This window comes from Leopardus geoffroyi, chromosome A1 (assembly GCF_018350155.1).
Source record: "Leopardus geoffroyi isolate Oge1 chromosome A1, O.geoffroyi_Oge1_pat1.0, whole genome shotgun sequence".
NCBI lineage: Eukaryota > Metazoa > Chordata > Mammalia > Carnivora > Felidae > Leopardus > Leopardus geoffroyi.
Genome location: NC_059326.1, coordinates 230,554,474 through 230,572,222, shown reverse-complemented (window position 1 = coordinate 230,572,222; position 17,749 = coordinate 230,554,474). Strand labels below are relative to the sequence as shown.

The 17,749-nt window shown below is 43.3% G+C and overlaps 1 protein-coding gene across 5 annotated transcripts in view; it reads right to left on the bottom strand.

Annotated features, from left to right (window-relative positions):
* The window catches only part of CTNND2 (catenin delta 2), a 942,188-nt gene that overhangs the window by 365,169 nt on the left and 559,270 nt on the right, over window positions 1-17,749 (bottom strand). For all 5 annotated transcript variants that reach the window (XM_045441900.1, XM_045441910.1, XM_045441928.1 and 2 more), the window contains one exon: window positions 9,663-9,857. In XM_045441900.1, coding sequence (XP_045297856.1) covers window positions 9,663-9,857 — 195 coding nt within the window. The remainder of the gene's footprint in view (window positions 1-9,662; window positions 9,858-17,749) is intronic.

The window sequence follows — 17,749 nt, the reverse complement described above, 5'->3', positions numbered from 1 at the left end:
TTTAGACTAATGAACATTAAGTTCAGAACCAGGAAATCTGTCTTATGTCTTTACGCAATTTCTGGAAGAGTTCTATTTTCTCGCAAACTTACAAACATGTGTAATTAGAATTCATGTTTTAATAACGTATGAACAATGTGTTTTATATCACGATGGCAGGGGTTTAAGATTTAGGCCAGGCCTGGGGCGCCTGGGTGGCTCAGTCGGTTAAGTGTCCGACTTCGGCTCGGGTCATGATCTCACGGTCTGTGAGTTCGAGCCCCGCGTTGGGCTCTGTGCTGACAGCTCAGAGCCTGGAGCCTGTTTCAGATTCTGTGTCGCCCTCTCTCTCTGACCCTCCCCCATTCATGCTCTGTCTCTGTCTCAAAAATAAATAAACATTAAAAAAAAATTAAAAAAAAAAAAAAAAAGATTTAGGCCAGGCCTAACCTTGCTTTTAGAAGAACAAATGTACAGAGGCAAACAAAATTTCATTTTCTAGAAGAGTTGTGACAGGATAGCCAGCAAATCCAGGGCAAAAGCAGAAAACTAAATACACCTGACATTTTTCAGATAAATTCATTTCCCCCCCGCCTTCAGGAAAGTAATATCTACATTCAAGCTTGCTGAAAATGGTTACTAATACCAGAAAATATATCCTTTTCTATTCCAAAGTGTTAATAGCTAATGCAGTAAGTACAATGATTAGCAGGAAAGAAGGACAACATGGCAGAGATCAGGAAATCATACAGAAATCTAAAAAAACAAAAACAAAAACATACTTGTTAAAAAAGTAGTAATAGTAAGGTGAGCGACCTAATCATGCCAAAAACTCTCCAGGGACTTTAAACTGAAAGAGAATATCATGAGAGGGTTTAAAAAAAAAACCAAAACAAAACACTTACAGCAGCAAAGACTGTAAGGACATTGGCTTCAAACGTGAAAACAGGGCGTGAAATGCAGTTAATTAAGCAGAAACAGGAATAGCTCCAGTATTCCAGGAGGAAGAGAAGGCAGAGGCAGATGTAGGAATATCGTCAGGCTCATATTTGTACTTCACTTTGGCCTGTTTGGGGTCAGGGGCAGGGAATTCATTCAGAGCCTGGCTTCTGAAGTTAGACAAGTGGGTTCCTATCCAGGCCTTCTGGCCAATTCTGGGTATGAGACGAGGGAGTTACTGAGCTTGTTAAGCTCCACCTTCCTGACTGTGGCATGAAGAGAACAAGATGGCCTCATGGGATCATTATTTGCTTTAAAGACATGAAGGGTATTAAACATCCCATATGTAGGAACTATGAAACAAGTGAGCTATTGCTGTGTCTACCATTAACAATGTTGAAATCCACTGATACTCAACAAGGAAATTGTACCCACTGCACTGGGGGGGTGGGGGGGTGGGGGGGGGTGGGGGAGACACTTGCCACTGGGTATCAGGCTCCAGAGCTCCCGCAAGGGCTTTCTGTCTGCTAAGACCCTATAAGAGACTGAACACATCACTCTCACGTTACAGATGGGAAACTGAGGCACAGAGAGATTACGTAACTTGCCTGAGTCTGCCTGGTATCTAGCAGTGAAGGGATCAAGTCCTTGCACCCTGCCTCCAGAGTTTATTCTTACAACCACCGCTGCAACTGGACCAGATTTTAAACTTCAAAATGTGTGTTACTGAATTAGCTTCATGGTAAGAAAATTTATGAGAGGCTTAAAATGAAGGGAAATGTCTACTAAAGGCATAGAGGATAGACAGGTTTACAATAGGAATTAACATGAATATTATAGTAAAAATTGGTAAAAGTTCGTGTGTTAATTTAGATCATTTCCCCTCAAACTGAATTTATTGAGATATGCAGAAAAATATGGGGAAAAATTCTTCACATAGAAAAAAAAACTAACTTTGTTCATGTCTATAAAAATCAAAGAATAGGGATATTCATAGTTACCTTAATTTTATTTCAAAGTTTTTTTTTTAATGTTTATTTCTTTTGAAGATAGAGTGTGAGCAGGGAAGGGGCAAAGAGAGAGGGAGATGCAGAATCGGAAACAGGCTTCTGCACTGGCAGCGTAGAGCTCGATGCGGGACTCGAACTCACAAACCATGAGATCATGACCTGAGCTGAAGTTGGACACTTAACCGACTGAATCACCCAGGCACCACTCAAAGTGTTTTGAGTCTTAGTTTAATCACTAATACCACTATAATTCGAAAAAAGAGGGTAGACTCTGAAATCTAAGATGGGTGAACAACTTCCAGAGAGATCTTATTAGAAAATCATAATCGCATGTGTGGCATTTGATAAATGACATTTCAAAAGTTTCCTGAATCCACAGTTTAAACTTTTAGGTCAGAATAAATAGGATGCCTGATGGGAATTTCAAAGTATAAAATGAGAATTCAAGTTGGTACTGCCGAAATGAGAAAAAAAAGAGACTAATCAGTGCAAAGAAAATAATGCAACATGGAATACAGACGGGGAGAAAAATACACTCTCTTAAAATGTGGGTCATGCAACTGTCTGTCTTGAAGAAAACGTGTGAGGCTCAAATAGATCTCAAACTAGCCATCAGTAGTGTAACAACGCGATGCCTTGTATTTCTTTAAGCACGACATGGAAAAATGACTTCGGCATCACAAGTCAAATTCCCCCTTTGTGCCCTACCTGTTCAGACCTCAGCGTGGCACATGCAAACCATGCCCCCCCTTAGTGTGGATCAGCGGACACTGGTCACACCCTTAAAGACTTTCTCCTTTAACACGTTGCCTGCATTTCTGTCCCATCACACATTTTCTCTTATTCGAGCTTTAGAGCTCGGCGGACCACGTCACCCGCCTTGCAGGAGGGCTCTATTCAATGGAACCTTCCAGGGCAAACATCTGAAGGGGAAGGCTCCCCGTCAGCGTGTCCAACACTCCCCTCTCTCCTCACCTGCTCCGCAAACGGCCCCTTCTCCCCTCAATGAGCTCTCAGAGCTCAGCGAGCCATGTCGCTGGTACCTTTGGGGAGATTTTAAAAGCAGCCTCTTCAGCAGCTGACTTGATACTTCACCCGACTTCTACACTGTTCACGAAATTACCTGTTTTCTTCAGAGCTACACAAATAAAGGTCTACTGTACAAAAGGGGGAAAGATGTTTTATGTGTGATATTTGCTCGAAATGGGGGAGGAGGGATCCTTTTTCATCAGCCAGACATTCTACTTGGATGATGATAGATGGTCACATCCATTATTTACTGACCATAAAAAAAAAAAAAAACAGAATAAAATATAAGAATCTGACACATGAAGAGATTTGGTTGCAGGGGAATAAAAAGTGCGGTTCAACAAAAGAAGAAAAACCTTTATTTTTGTTTTTTTTTAATTCTCTTTGCTTTTCTGTATATTTGCATTTACAGAAATATGAAAACATGAACTACACTTACCCTTATTAAATACAAAATAGGAACACAATAATTAAATACTATTCCCTGTGCAATCTCAGAAAATAAAGATAGCTTAGGTGCCATCAGGTCCAAGAACGTGGCCATGAACTCTCTTAAAGAGAATTCGACTCTGTTATTTTAGGGACAAAGAGCTTTTAGCACTCAATCTGCTATATTCCCAGCAGTATTATTATCTAGAACTCAACTGTAAAGGCCTTCCCATTTTCTGCTCTCTACACAGGCTGACCCGTGCTAAACTCAATGGGAAAATATTCCTGGGTAAATTTAATGTAATCTCCCCCCCCCCCATTTTAATTCCAGTACAGTTCGCACTGAATGTTACATTGGTTTCAGGTGTACAAAACAGCGATTCAACAATGCTATACATTACTCAGGGCTCATCATGAACATAATCTTTTAACTTCAGGTATTACTGCCTTTGTGGGGAGGGGCATTAATGCAGGGGTTTTACTAGTAATAGAATCATTATTATGGTGTGGGTGTTGATGTTTCTGGATTTTACCAAAAAACTGTTCCTACTAGCCAACACTCTGCCTTCCCTCAGCTGAGCTCAGTTACACTTTTTATTCACATCTCTTTAGGTGGTTTGATACAGGTAAGCTTCTGGAAGCCCTTCTCCATTTTTAGAGGATATTCATCACCAGGTTCATTAAAATTTTCCAATAGGGTAATAACGTGCCCCTGACTTCCTAGACTTAAAAAAAAATAACCAAGCTGTTATGAAGGATCTAATTTGACTTGCTCTAATGGAAAGCAATCACTTTTACAGTTTGAAGTAACAGCATTTAAGAAGTAATAAACTGCTAATATGCCACGTTTTTGTGGACTCCAATGATGATTTTAATTGAAGATGTTATTTACCTGTTAGTGAATAACAGTAATAAAGTTGTATGAATATGAAGGTGCTGTGAAATGCCTCTATACCTTTATTGAGCAGTGGCCATTATTGTGGAGAATTTTAAGTTCTTTCAAAGTACTTTCTCCACACGTGCAAATATTTTCATCCCATTCTTTTTTTCTTTCCATGTTTTAGTATTTGTCAACCTCATAGAGATAGTTAGCAGATTTTCTCCTCGCAACATACCGATGATAACTCATTTTTTATTACAAGCTGACACATTCATCACAGAAAGCTTGTTTTCTCCACTCACTGAGAAACGCATTTATCCCAAAGTAAATTCATGTGACATTCATCACGGCAGACACTGGCCATTTTCATTAGTTTAGAAAGATGCATTTGGAGGGCCGGGATAGGGGGGAGTGTCAGAGTCAAGCATTGGTGTTAATCAAATGACTCCTAAGTTGACAGTTACTGGTATGTTTGAGTTTGCAATAAAAACTCGTGCTACTTAGTTTCTGCTTAATAGACTTTATCATAAGCAAATCCATGAAGATCGCATCGTCCCTGCCTGGCTGTACTTCTTATTATATAAGCTCTGGTTTTGACAAGCCTTATCCCAGATGAAAGGTATGTTTTATTTAAACAGACATCCAAGTTAAAAGTGTGCCTCTTTAAATTTTCATCACGCCAGAAGTAAAGCTTCAGACACTGGGTTGATGTCCTGTGAAAGCCAGGTGGGGATATTCGCGCTGCCATCAGACTCACTGGCCTGCCTTTTCGGCCGCAGGTCACACCGTTCCGCCTCCCTGCACAGGGAGAGAACATCGATGGTGGCCCCTCTCATTTCCTGGCTCTACAAGGAATGAGTGGCTGTCACCTCTGGCAAGAGGACGCTTTCCGTTCAGCAGACACCAGTGCTGATTCAGGAAGTGACCCTTTTGCCTTCTCTTAGGCCGCGAGGTCTCTGGGGCCACACTGCTGGCTTCTATCTCAATCCTGTCCTCAGGCATGAGGGCGTGCTCCTCTACTTTATCTCTGCCTTCCTACCAAGAGCACGTCTGGGGCCAGGGAGGCCAGCGGGCCGTCCTCAGAACCTGCTCCCTTATGCCGGAACCGGGTGGGGCAAAGGTCTGCGGTTCTTGTCTTACAATGGCCGGGGCGCATGAGCGTGCGGGGGCAGGGGCACAAGACCCTCTTCACACCCTGCTTCCTGGCACAGCCCTGACAGAGTATCCACCAGCTAAGTAACATCCCACTGATTTCCAGTGTCGAGTCGTGAACCTTGTTTGTATAAGTTTCACCTTCCACAGTCTGGAGCAGAAGGGAGGTGAGAAGTAGGACGTTAGCACCCTGACCCCCTAACCTGTTCATAAATGTACACAAATACATGTGTGTAGGCTCTCTCACAGAAGGGTTAGGTAGCTTTGTGGTTTGGGAAGGCCTTGAGGACCTCTTTGCCTACCCAAAGGTAGAGAGAGGTCCCCATCGGAGTTGGTGCCTCCAATGGAGATTTAAATCAGCCTTCAAACGTTACAAAAAAAGGGGGTGGCCTGGGTGGCCCAGTTGGTTAAGCGTCTGACTTTGGCTCAGATCATGATCTCATAGTTTGTGGTTTTGGGTGCCGCATTGGGGTCTGTGCTGACAGCTCAGAGCCTGGAGACTACAGCCTGCTTTGGATTCTGTGCCCCCCACCCCGCCACTCCCTCAATTGCACTCTCTCTCTCTCTCTCAAAAATAAACATTAAAAATAAAGAAATAAATCGGTCTTCAGAGTAAATAACAGGGGTGAGTGGTTATTATGGCAGTCAAAGAGACCTGGAGAAGGCATGCAGAGAGAAGGATGGAGTTTCTTTTTTATTCTTTTAATGTTTATTTATTTTTGAGAGAGAGAGAGAGAGACAGAGAGACAGAGAGAAAGCGAGGGAAGGGCAGAAAGAGGGGGGACAGAGGATCCAAAACAGCTCTGTGCTGACAGCAGAGAGCTCCACGTGGAGCCTGAACTCACGAACCGTGAGATCATGCCCTGGGCCGAAATCAAGAGTTGGGCGCTTAACCAACGGAACCCCTACAAATACAGTTTCAACCAAGATGAACGTTAAGAGCCCAGGTTCCAGAGCAAGACTGCCTGGGCGCAAAGGTTTAAAGACTGGCTCGATACAACCTGTGGGACCTTGGGAAGGTTACTCAACATCTCTGTGCCTCAGTATTCTGTAAAATGACCATCGTAACAGTACCTCCTTCATGCAGTGGTTCTGAGGATTTGTGAATATATTCAGAGAATTTAGAATGATCTCTGAAAGCAGTGACCTGGTACATGCTTCTGTCATTCGGACTCACCTGCTCTTACTATAGGCCATCTAGTAATTCCCTGGTTTTTTAGGCAAGTGCATTTGTCTTCATTCCTGAGTGTTGACTACAACAAGTGCCCCTCAATTCCCGTGGCCCACCTCCTTGATGTGTCCTCTGGAAATGCTTTAGGGGTCAAACTGAAGGAACACCAGTCAGTGCCCTGCCACCCAAGGGCTGAGACCTAAGATAGGTTGCTCAAACCACCTCAGTCACAATGGGAGCCAAAAGTCAGTGGCCCCTGAATACTTCGGGTCTAAGAGGCCCTAGAAGACCGTCCCAAGAAATTGGGGTATTTGCTCTGGCCCTGGAAACCTCTCAAAGTTCTGCATCAGAAGTCTCCAGTATGGGGTGTGTGCAACACAGGATGTGAAAAACGACCTCCTGGGGGTGCCTGGGTGGCTCACTAGGTTGAACGTCCGGACTCTTGATCTCAGCTCAGATCATGATCTCAAGGTTCATGGGATCCAGCGTCGGGCTCTGAGCTGACAGAGCGGAGCCTGCTTGGGATTTTTCTCTCTCCCTCTCCCTCAAAATAAATAAACTTTCAAAAAAAATAACCTCCTGGATATGAAAAAACAATCTTAGAATGTTTCTTTATATTAATTTGTAATCCTGACTTTTACTAGATATTATTTAATGATATTGTATACTATGTATACAATTTATAAGTAAAGGGTATACACCCATATTAAAGGCATTTTCCCAAACATGTGGGTTCTAACAGAGACAGTTCCTGGGGTTGCAGGGTTAGCTAAGAAAGTATAAGGATTTGAAATGAAATGAATTAAGTGTAGAAACAGGGAGTGACCCGAGCAGGTGCAGAGGAGATAGAGCCTATGGCTTTATACTTAGGAGCTGGAGAGAGGTAGGTTCTCCCCACCTGTCACCCCAAGAGACCATCCATGCACTCCTGGAAATGTCAATATTGTTGCATAAATCAGCAGATTTCCTCAAAAGTGCCTCAAGCTCAAAAGGGCATCTGGGTTGGGGTCTCGGACATCTGGATGTCACAACCTCAGCAGCTCTCTGCCAGGGCAGAGATTACTGTTACTGAGAACACCCAGGCAAACAGGTTTTTCTCCTTGATGCATTTAGAGGACACTGCTGGCTTCCCTCCTAAGGAGGATGACACCCTTGTTCGTTCATTCAGTACAGGGCTCCACTGATGGCTTAGAGCAGGGGTCAGCCAACTTTTCTACCAAGGGCCAGAAAGTAAATATTGTCAGCTTTACCAACCAGATGGTCTCCACCACAACTACTCAAGTCAGCTGCTACAGCGTGGAAGCAGCTAGAAATGATACGGGAACAAATAGGCATGGCTGTGTTCCAGTAACTTTATTTATAGACACTGAAATTTGGATTTCATAGAACTTCCACGTATCAGAAAATATTATCCATCATTTGACCATAAACCATTTAAAATGTAATAATGATTTTTAGCTCAGGAGCACTAATCAAATGGGTGGCCAGCTGAATTTGGCCCATGAGCGAGAGTTTTCAGACCCCTAGTTTAGAGAAAATACTAGTTTTGTTTTGTTTTAAGTGTGAACATCTTCCCCTGTCTTTGATCCGACACAGTAGAATGAAGTATTGTTTTCTTATTGTAGGTAAATTTTTATGAAGCCCCCAGAAGTTTATTAACAAAAGATAATTCGAAGAGCACAGGAATGCAGGACAGAGAATCAGCATATAATCCCCTTTGTTGTCAGTTTTTATGCAAATTACATATTCAACATCACAGAGGTGGTAATCCTTGCCTTTTGTAAGGGGTGCATGGAAATAAAATTGCCTTAGTTACTATTATGCAAACCAACTAACGGTTAAAAGAGCCCAGCCTCACACAGGAGTGGTTCTAGCAGGCTGACAATGAGAGAACTCCGACAGAAGAATAAATGGGTATTCCTTTGCATCTGAACCAAGATATGAATTATTAACGGTGGATGGCATTTATGATGTCAAAAATAAAAGAAAGAGTATTTTGTGCCATTCTTCTTACGGTGCAGTGAAATACTGAAATGTAAATATCAGTAATCGACCATAAAAGCAACTTAACTTGCCTGGATTTCAAAACGTATAATTTAGTATCATAATGCAGTTAACAAAATTGCTATGCTCTACTTCGGGGTAACTGGAAGTTACAATAGTCTGAAGGTGCAGGGCCCTGTGTGCCAAGTTCTGGACCAGAGCTTCGGTTTTCCCACGCCTCAGCCTTGGTTCAAGTGCAGCGTGTATCAGTTGCTGTACGCAAACCAGCGGCATACTATTTTCTAAGTTTCCTTAGCAATGTGAAGCTTTGTAACAAGGGCGGTTCTCAATATCTTAATTGTATCAATTTTATTGTTAGATGAATGCTCTCCAGCACATTTAAGCATGGCATTTAACCAGTTATTTTGCAAATGGCTACATGCTCTGGAAAATGCTTGCCTTTCTTTGCGCAGCCTGTGGTCGTGTTCAATTCAAAATATATATTTAGTCCAGGAGAGCTCTAGGGTTGATTGAATCATATGCAATTGTCAATATCTGACCTTTACACGATAATTTCACATGACTGAACCTGATAGTGCTTATGAAGCAAAGTCTCAGTTTGCCTTACAAAATAATGTGGCATTTTCCTAAATAGGTTTCCCCCCAGCTTGCCAGATAGGTAGCCTGTATCATTAAAGAACACTTACCAGCATTAGGCCTATGCCTTTTCTGTCCTGCATAATGACTATGCTTTCTTGGAGTACTTAAATTCATCAAATATGTTAACGATGGCACACAAAAAATTAGTTTTCTTTCAGATCGCCTGTTGGACAAAATAAGCTTACAACCCCCCATTAAACTTCTTTCATTTAAAAGAGACTCAGGTAGCTAAATGAATCGTATTTGGTTTCTCTCATTATCATCACAGACATTAATGGTAGAAGTAGGTCATAATGCTGGTGGGGAGAGAGGATGAGAAGGTGTGTGCACGCACATACACACACACCTTTGATGAGCTCCCGAGCAGGACCCCCCCCCCGCCCCCGCCACCTACTACGCACAGACCACCCAGGGGGGGCTGAATACACACCTGTGCTCGTGCGGTACGTGCCCGTGTGTGCTGATGGCAGAGGGTCCCCCTGGCTCTGGCTGAGACTCCTCATAGGGGGCTTCTGATAGACACGGTCCTCATAGATGGGGTCTATGTGGTGCTCTGGGGACTGCAGGGCCCGCAGTTCCGGGCCCAGGTGGCCGTGCTGGCTGCTGTACGAGGCCCGGGACCCAGCTGAAATAAGCGAACAGGAGACATTAGGACCCAACCAACATTCAGACAGAACTTGTTTTATCAAAGACATATTTGAATTTGTTTTTTGCACAGAAATGGTGAAATCTGCAGAAAATCAAATGAATAGCATGAAATGGCAGCAATATGTCAAGCTAATCAGCTTATCGGCATCACCCAGCTGCCTTGCTTTGCTCCCAAACCTGATCTCCCTATAAGGATGATAATGATTCTGAGATAAATCCACCCTGAACAGGGCCAGCGAAACATCATTTTTCTCAGCCTAACGAATGTGGCTGGCTTCCTTACTAAAGGAATCAGGCAGACAAGTTGAACCTAAAAACCTCTTCTTATCCCATAGTCCTTGCACCTTAAATTCTGCAACAGAAATTATTATGTAAAATGATGAGCAAACAAATAAACCATGATGGCAAGCCATCCTGATGTTGTTCCTGAAAAGTGAGCCAGAATTCGTTCTCATCAGCAGTTTCTTCCCGGACAATGAATGAACGGAAATGTTTGGACTTACAACAGCCTACATCTCTAAGAGAAGCAGATTGTAAAGAAACAGGTTTTCAAGTCACATTTCCTTTTACTCTTACCCTCCAAACTGAAGCACCTCATTTGGTCTACCTTCCTCTAAAAAAACGGTACAAGTGGCTGTCACTAACTGGTTGAATTTGTAAACTGAGTCTGCGCATCGCTCGCCTTGTAGTATTTGTAAATCCTTATTTGTGTCATTTCCTCGCACTGTATGGGAGGAGGTGTCGCTTTGAAACAGTGCTGTGGACCAGGGAACCTTTGCGGACCCGAGGACAGAGCATTCTGCGAGGGCTAAAGAGGTTCAGCTGACACGCGGAAAAGATGATGTTGACCGAGAGCCAACATTGCACCTGAGGTACGGTCAGAATCCCAGAAGCATCATCTCCACTGGGGCAGATGGGGTGGAGGACACCGGGGGACAATGAAGGATGCAGGGCAGCAAGGAGAGACGGTTATCTCATGGCGGTGAGCGGAGAACACACACAAGAACCGAATGAGGCGGAGAGCGGACTTTTGGCGAGACCCTTCGGCTAAACCTTCAAAGCCGATACCCACACGCCATGCTGGGATTTAACTGTCAGCGGCCTCTGGACAGCCCGAACTTGGGAGCTCTCCACTCCATTCTAAGCAACGGGATTTTGGAATTCCTTGATTTCAGCAGTGTCTGCGGGCAGCTCTCTCTCTGTGTGGCCGTCCAAGGCAGTCACCGGTGGCCACTTTAGAGACAAGATCTTCAATGCTCAGTGACTCTGCACTGCTTCTTCAGGATCATGTAACCCCCAGGATTTTAATATTCTCACCGAGTATATTTGAGAAAAAGCCCATTCCAAAGTTTCGAAATTGCTGGCAGATAAATACACGCTTTATTAGTATATTGTACACAGGGCTGTTTTAAATTTACGTAAACAAAACAGAGCGTTTCTGAATGATTGAGGCAGTGCTCAGAATTCCCTGAATTCAGTGTTAATAAAAATGACTGAATGTTTTGAGGAAAGGGAAGGAATAGAGCAAGTTAGTTCCTTACCTTTCCCTTTGCTAGTAATTAAATCAACTCTGATTTAGATAGCGCTCAGATGAATGATAGGTTCAAAATAACTGTTTTGCATAATTAGCTTCATTGCATCTGATTTATCAAATGCCAACATCACACTGAATATTATCTCATGTTCATATTTTCCAGGAATATATTTAAGTATGATACGCCTTGAGTTCCTGCCATCAATTCTTCCTTCTTCTGGAGGCTTTCTTAATATTGCCAAAGACTTACAAGCGTAAAAATCAAGGGAACAGTCATTATATCCAAATGTTATATAGTTAAATGAAAGCCATCCATCACTCGTAGATTTAGAGTTATAACTTAATCATGTTCTTGATTCTGAGTCTCTAAAAACACCCAACAAGGGGACCACAAAAAGTCCTGATGGTCTGAGTGGGGACAGGATGTGAGGGCCAGCATTTACTGGGCATGAGGAAATTTTTATGGAACCACGATTCAGACATTAATGACCAAGGGTCCTAGGCAAGGAGCAAGGATCCTAAAGCCTACCCTTAGCACTGCTTTTAATGGGTAGTTGCGAAGATTGCAGGGATGAATGAAGTCAAAAAGGGAAGGACTGAAATGACCAAGGAAATGCGCAATACTTTCTAGAAAGAGATATAGCATCAATTAAATCTGAAAATTTACAGATAACACCACTCTGCTAGCCCAGGAGGAAGCCAGCAGCACGGGGAAATAATCACGGAGCAGAAAGGGCTTGTCACGTGCCTCCACGCCACAGTTTCATTGGGTCAGAGTCCAGCAGGCAGTGTTTTCGTTTGACCAGCAATATGAAACAGTTATCGTTTTTAGACTGATGTGCAAATAAATTTCTACATGTTAAGTTTTATATCTGTCGTTTACATGTAGCAGGTTAGTCCCTATCAACCAACAGATTGATTCATTCAACATGGGGATAAAGGTACTCAAGAAAAGTAAAGCAGGGTAAGGGGACAGCAGACAAAGTGTGGTGCATACTGTTTTGATAAGGTGGTCAAGAAAGTTCTTTTTGCTTATTTGACATTTCAGCGGAAAACTTCCGAAGGCCAGACAAAGCCATGATGGAGGGAGATCCACTTGTTTCCCAGACAGAGGGAACCAGCCGCAAGAGCAAAGGCCCCTCTGTAAGAAATTCATTTCACAGTATTTATGGAAGTGATTTTATCAGTACCTATTTAACCCATATTGTCTTTAAAAAGAAACACAGCGTATGGACTCTTCATGAGTTGAGACTACAATTGGTTGTAAGAACTGAACAGATTTCCTTTTTAACTCAAAATTTCACAATCACAACAGCCACATTTATATCAAAGGGATTTGGAATATTCAGTGGAAGATCACACTTAATGAGCTCATGAGAGCAGCACCATCTCTGATTGAGATTCGGCTCAAATTTACGTATATATATGTATGTATACACGTATATATAACACATACATATATATGTATATACACGTGTAACACACACCCACACGCACACACATACAGCCTTTGAATTTTTGTTCCTTAGAACATGATTAATTCTCAAATCTTCATTTACTTTCCCAAGAATCATCCAGGGAACTCTTTGGAAGGCTGATTCCTGGATATCCCCAAAAGATTAGGACTTGGTCTATTGAGCAAGGAGAGGCTGTGTGCCTCTCTTAATGGGCACCCTCTCACCTCATGATTCTACTGCAGAGATGACAGTGAGAGCCCCCCTGTTTTAGATAAAGAGAGAGACAGGAGACAGGCATATTCAAAAGAAAGAAAGAAATGCCTAACAAGTTGTAACATTCAATTTATCATTTCTTGCTTTCTTCTAATAATATAATTTACTACCACATTATACCAATTACTTTACCAGACAGAATGAAACAAATACATTCTGGTTTTAATTGGGACCCGTTTACATTCTTTTAGTTCTATAACATATAAGTTATGACCCTCTAATTTAGTATGAATTCACTCGCTTTTGCAAAGAAATAAGTGTTTGCATGTTTTCATCTGGAAATATTAATATTAGGTTCTGAAGGACATACTGCCTGCCATTATCTGTTCTTCCCAAATCTGGGAGCCAGTTTCAAATGCTCACTGGCAAAGGGGGCACCTGGGTGGCTCAGTCGGTTACACGTCTGACTTCAGCTTAGGTCATGATCTCACATGAGTTCGAGCCCTGCGTCGGGCTCTGTGCTGACAGCTCAGAGCCTGGAGCCTGCTTCGGTCGGATTCTGTGTCTCCCTCTCTCTCTGCCCCTCCCCCTCTAGCGCACACACACACACACTCTCTCTCTCTGTCTCTCTCTGTCTCTCAAAAATAAACATTTAAAATTTTTTTCAGGGGCGCCTGGGTGGCTCAGTCGGTTGAGCTACCAACTTGGGCTCAGGTCATGATCTCACAGTTTGTGAGTTCGAGCCTCGAGTCGGGCTCTGTGCTGACAGCTCAGAGCCTAGAGCCTGCTTCGGATTCTGTGTCTCCCGCTCTCTCTGCCCCTCCCCCACTCATGCTCTGTCTCAGAAATAAACATTAAAAAAATTAAAATAAAATAAATTTTTTTTCAAATGCTCACAGGCAAAAATAAGGACCCAAATGATACAGCAGTCCGTTGGCCAGAGCAAGCTGACTCAGTATTTGTGAACAGGTGGCAGAGACAGGCAGTTTCATTTCTGATCTAAACAACGGTATTCAGAGGAAGAAAAGGCCAAAGTAAAATCTAGGAATTCAGGTTTCTTGAAAATTGTGAATCGAGTTCAACATCGATGTTTATTAGCAAAACTGTATCTCTGAAGTGCAAAATAGAACTTTTTTTAAGTTTATTTATCTTGAGAAAGAAAGAGAGAGGGAGGGAGGGAGAGAGAGAGAGGGCAGGGTAGGGGCAGAGAGAGGGGTCGGGGGAAGAGAGAATCCCAAGCAGGCTCCATGCTGACAGCACAGAGTCCGACACGGGGCTCCAACTCACAAATTGTGAGATCGTGACCTGAGATGCAATCAAGAGCCAGACGCTTAATCAACTGAGCTACCCAGGCACCTCAAAACAGAACTTCCAAAGAGAACTGTGGTTTTTGGAATAGTAGCAGATTTTCCCCTCGCAAATTCCCACTGAACTCCTCCCGCTGCATACTCCGATATCAGCGGTTTGATCCCTGCTGATACGTTGGCATCACTAAGCAACGTGGCTAGGCAGCACGGCCCATGCAGGTAGGTAGCCTGTGCTCTGTGACAGTTTATGGCCCCGGAACAGTTATTCCATAGACTTTGAACCTCTTAAAACTTCTAGCCCTTGATATTTGTCATTTTCTAACAGCTTGAGAAGAAATGCTCGTGGTAAGAAAGAAAATACTAGAAAGAATGAGGGACACCTGCTATTCTAAGGGACACGGCCTTAAAACTTCTAGCCCTTGATATTTGTCATTATTAATCTCAAGAGGGAAAAATGATATCAACATATAAGCACTTTTAGAAATAAAAAAAGCCACTTTGGCTGATATTATTTCATACATGTGTGCTAAGTAAATTGCTCAAAGATGCAAATATAGCATCTTAGATCTAAGGAATACTTTACCATAATAAAGACTTGTTTAATTCTTGGTTTTTGCTTTGGACTCAACTCAAAATTCCAAAATCTCCTCCCCACTTCTATGCTAATTCACTAGTTAATTTCAGTATTTAAGAGACCCCAAAATATTTCCTATGTATCTTGAGTCAAGTCCCTGCACTAAATTTCATTTGCAAATGATCATTAATTCATTGAATTAGTTAGACATCTTATCCCATGTTGTTGTAAATGTTAAGATATATGAACACATTTCCTAGACAGGCTACCAGCCATATTTCAGACCGACATTTGGAAGGGAGACTATTCATGTATATTCAATGACAAAATCTGCATTGGAGCCTAATAAGTTCAATGCAACAGGCCATCTGATGATATAAAGTGATTCTACAAAAAGTCTGTTTTGGAAACCTTTAGAAAATGCCCTTCTGTTTCATGTATTTCATGAATCCTAGATTTTCATCCGTTACGGTAACTTTGCTATCACAAATAACGTGAATGCTCATACAGTCTCTGACCAGGTGTAAAACACAGGATTTATTCCTGTAACTTGATGATGCATTTTCCAATGCAACTTAATTATGAGACCTCACCACACCTTTTAGCAAATGAATACTGTATTCTGTTTGGGCTCAAATACTTTCCACCGAGCATATCTTAAAAGTGAAAAATCACTAGTCAGGAAGTAGCATTTACGGTGCCCATGTGATCGTGTCCCTTAGAATAGCAGGTGTCCCTCATTCTTTCTAGTATTTTCTTTTTTACCACGAGCATTTCTTCTCAAGCTGTTAGAAAAACAGGCTTCTTTTGTTCATTTCCTTTTGTGACAGGCAGGCACGTGTAAAGTAACGAGACAGCAGTAACGGGGAATAACGAGCAATGAGAAGTCTGTTATCTTTACATTCATAGGATGGACCACTTCTATGTTTTCTTTGCAGCGAACGGTGCATGCTTCTGTGTCTGCACCAGAGTGGATGGCGTCCTATGGCAAAACTCAGAACTCTGAGTGAAAACACACTTGTCCAAGATGGTGCAAATACTAGTGAAACACACCAGGTAAACTCAGTGGTGGCCTGGAGAGTGTCCTCATTATCTACTTTCGGTTTATCTCAGGCTAGATAAAGAGCTGCTCCAAATGAACCAGCCATGGATTTCGGTGTTTCTCCAAACACCACTGGCACGAATCTTCTGATTAAAATCTAGGTTCTGGCTCAGGTTTGGGAGATGCCCCAAAGTTCTGCATTTTTAACAAGTTCTCTGACAATGTTGGTGTGGATGGTCCACACATGTACTGGTTGAGCCACGGACACATATCTTGGTTGCTAGACGGCATCAACTTAGGCGCCATATTGAAGCCCTGGGGACCGAACTATGGATTCCTTATCTCTCCCTGCCTTACTAAGCAAACACGATTGCAACAACAAAGGTGCAGGCCGAGGGTGCAGCCAGATGCTGACCATGCTGATGGGGCCTCTGCGGGAACATCGGCAGCTGGGTCCAGCAGGTGGCTGTGCTGGCCACCGCACGCGGGCATCGTACTGGCTGCCACGGGTTGCCTGGGCCTACAGGTCAGGCTTCCACCTGTGGGCTGCTGCAGAGTGACTGATCTCAGCTCTAGGTGGCAAGGCTCAGACACCAAGGGGCATATAAAAGCCCATCTTTCCTACAGAGGGCAGACTTTTTACATATGGGTGGCCAGGAATGCTTTTGCTGCTTCTGCTATGCTTCTAGGAGGATTCTGGGGAAGCAAGTCTAGGTTCCCTTCACTGCTTCGGTGCACACCTATGTAAGAGTTCGGTTCGGTGCTTCCCAACCTTGGGAGGACACACATGGCGTTCACCTAGAAGCCTTTTTAACAGTATTGATTTTTGGGGCCCCCTCCAGACTACTGAACTGGGACCTGAGGGGATGGGCCCAGGGAACAGAAGAGTTCAAACACTCCCCAGACGTTTCTAAGACAAGATCTAGCACTGGATGGTTAGGGGCAGGCCTGGTAGATTTGGGGCCAACGTAGGGTCTTGAGGAGTGCATGCCAAGGTTTGGTCCTCAGCAGAGCCCTTAAGACTGCAGATTTAAAATACAGAAATCTCATGGGGTGCCTGGGGGGCTTGGCTGGTTGAGCGTCTGACTTCGGCTCAGGTCATCATCTCACGATCTGTGGGTTCGAGCCCCGCGTGGGGCTCTGCGCTGACGGCTCAGAGCCTGGAGCCTGCTTCCGATCCTGTGTCTCCCTCACTCTCCACCCCTCCCCCACTCTCACTTTGTCTCACTCTGTCTCTCAAAAATAAATAAATGTAAAAAAATTAAAAATAAATAAATAAAATACAGAAATCTCTGTTCTTGGATGGGTGGTGGGGGGAAAGGAGTCACCCCCCTTGGAGGGGGTGCAGGTTCTGAGCTTTGCAGGAAGGCAGCAATGCCTCTGAGAGTAAAAAGGGTACAGAATGCTTTCTGTCCACCTGTGCTATTCACTGTGCTGCAATTGACTTCCTGTTGGGAAGTCCCCCAAGTTCACAGACTGTAGACACGTACGGCCCGCAGGACAATTCCTGCCCCTCCCATCCCCTCACTTCTGTAGGTCTCCAGAAAATGTCTTCGGGTTGGACACAGCGTGGTTTTGGGAAAAGGGGCATTTAGGCTGGAAGGTGCCTGATTTTTTACATCAAGTGAGGGTGGGGTCCTTGCCGTGACAATCATGGATCCCGTGAACACGTAGTAATCTTTCTAAAAATAACTCGCGTGTAATCACAACTATTCAGATAAACGTCCCAGTGAAGCTGACAG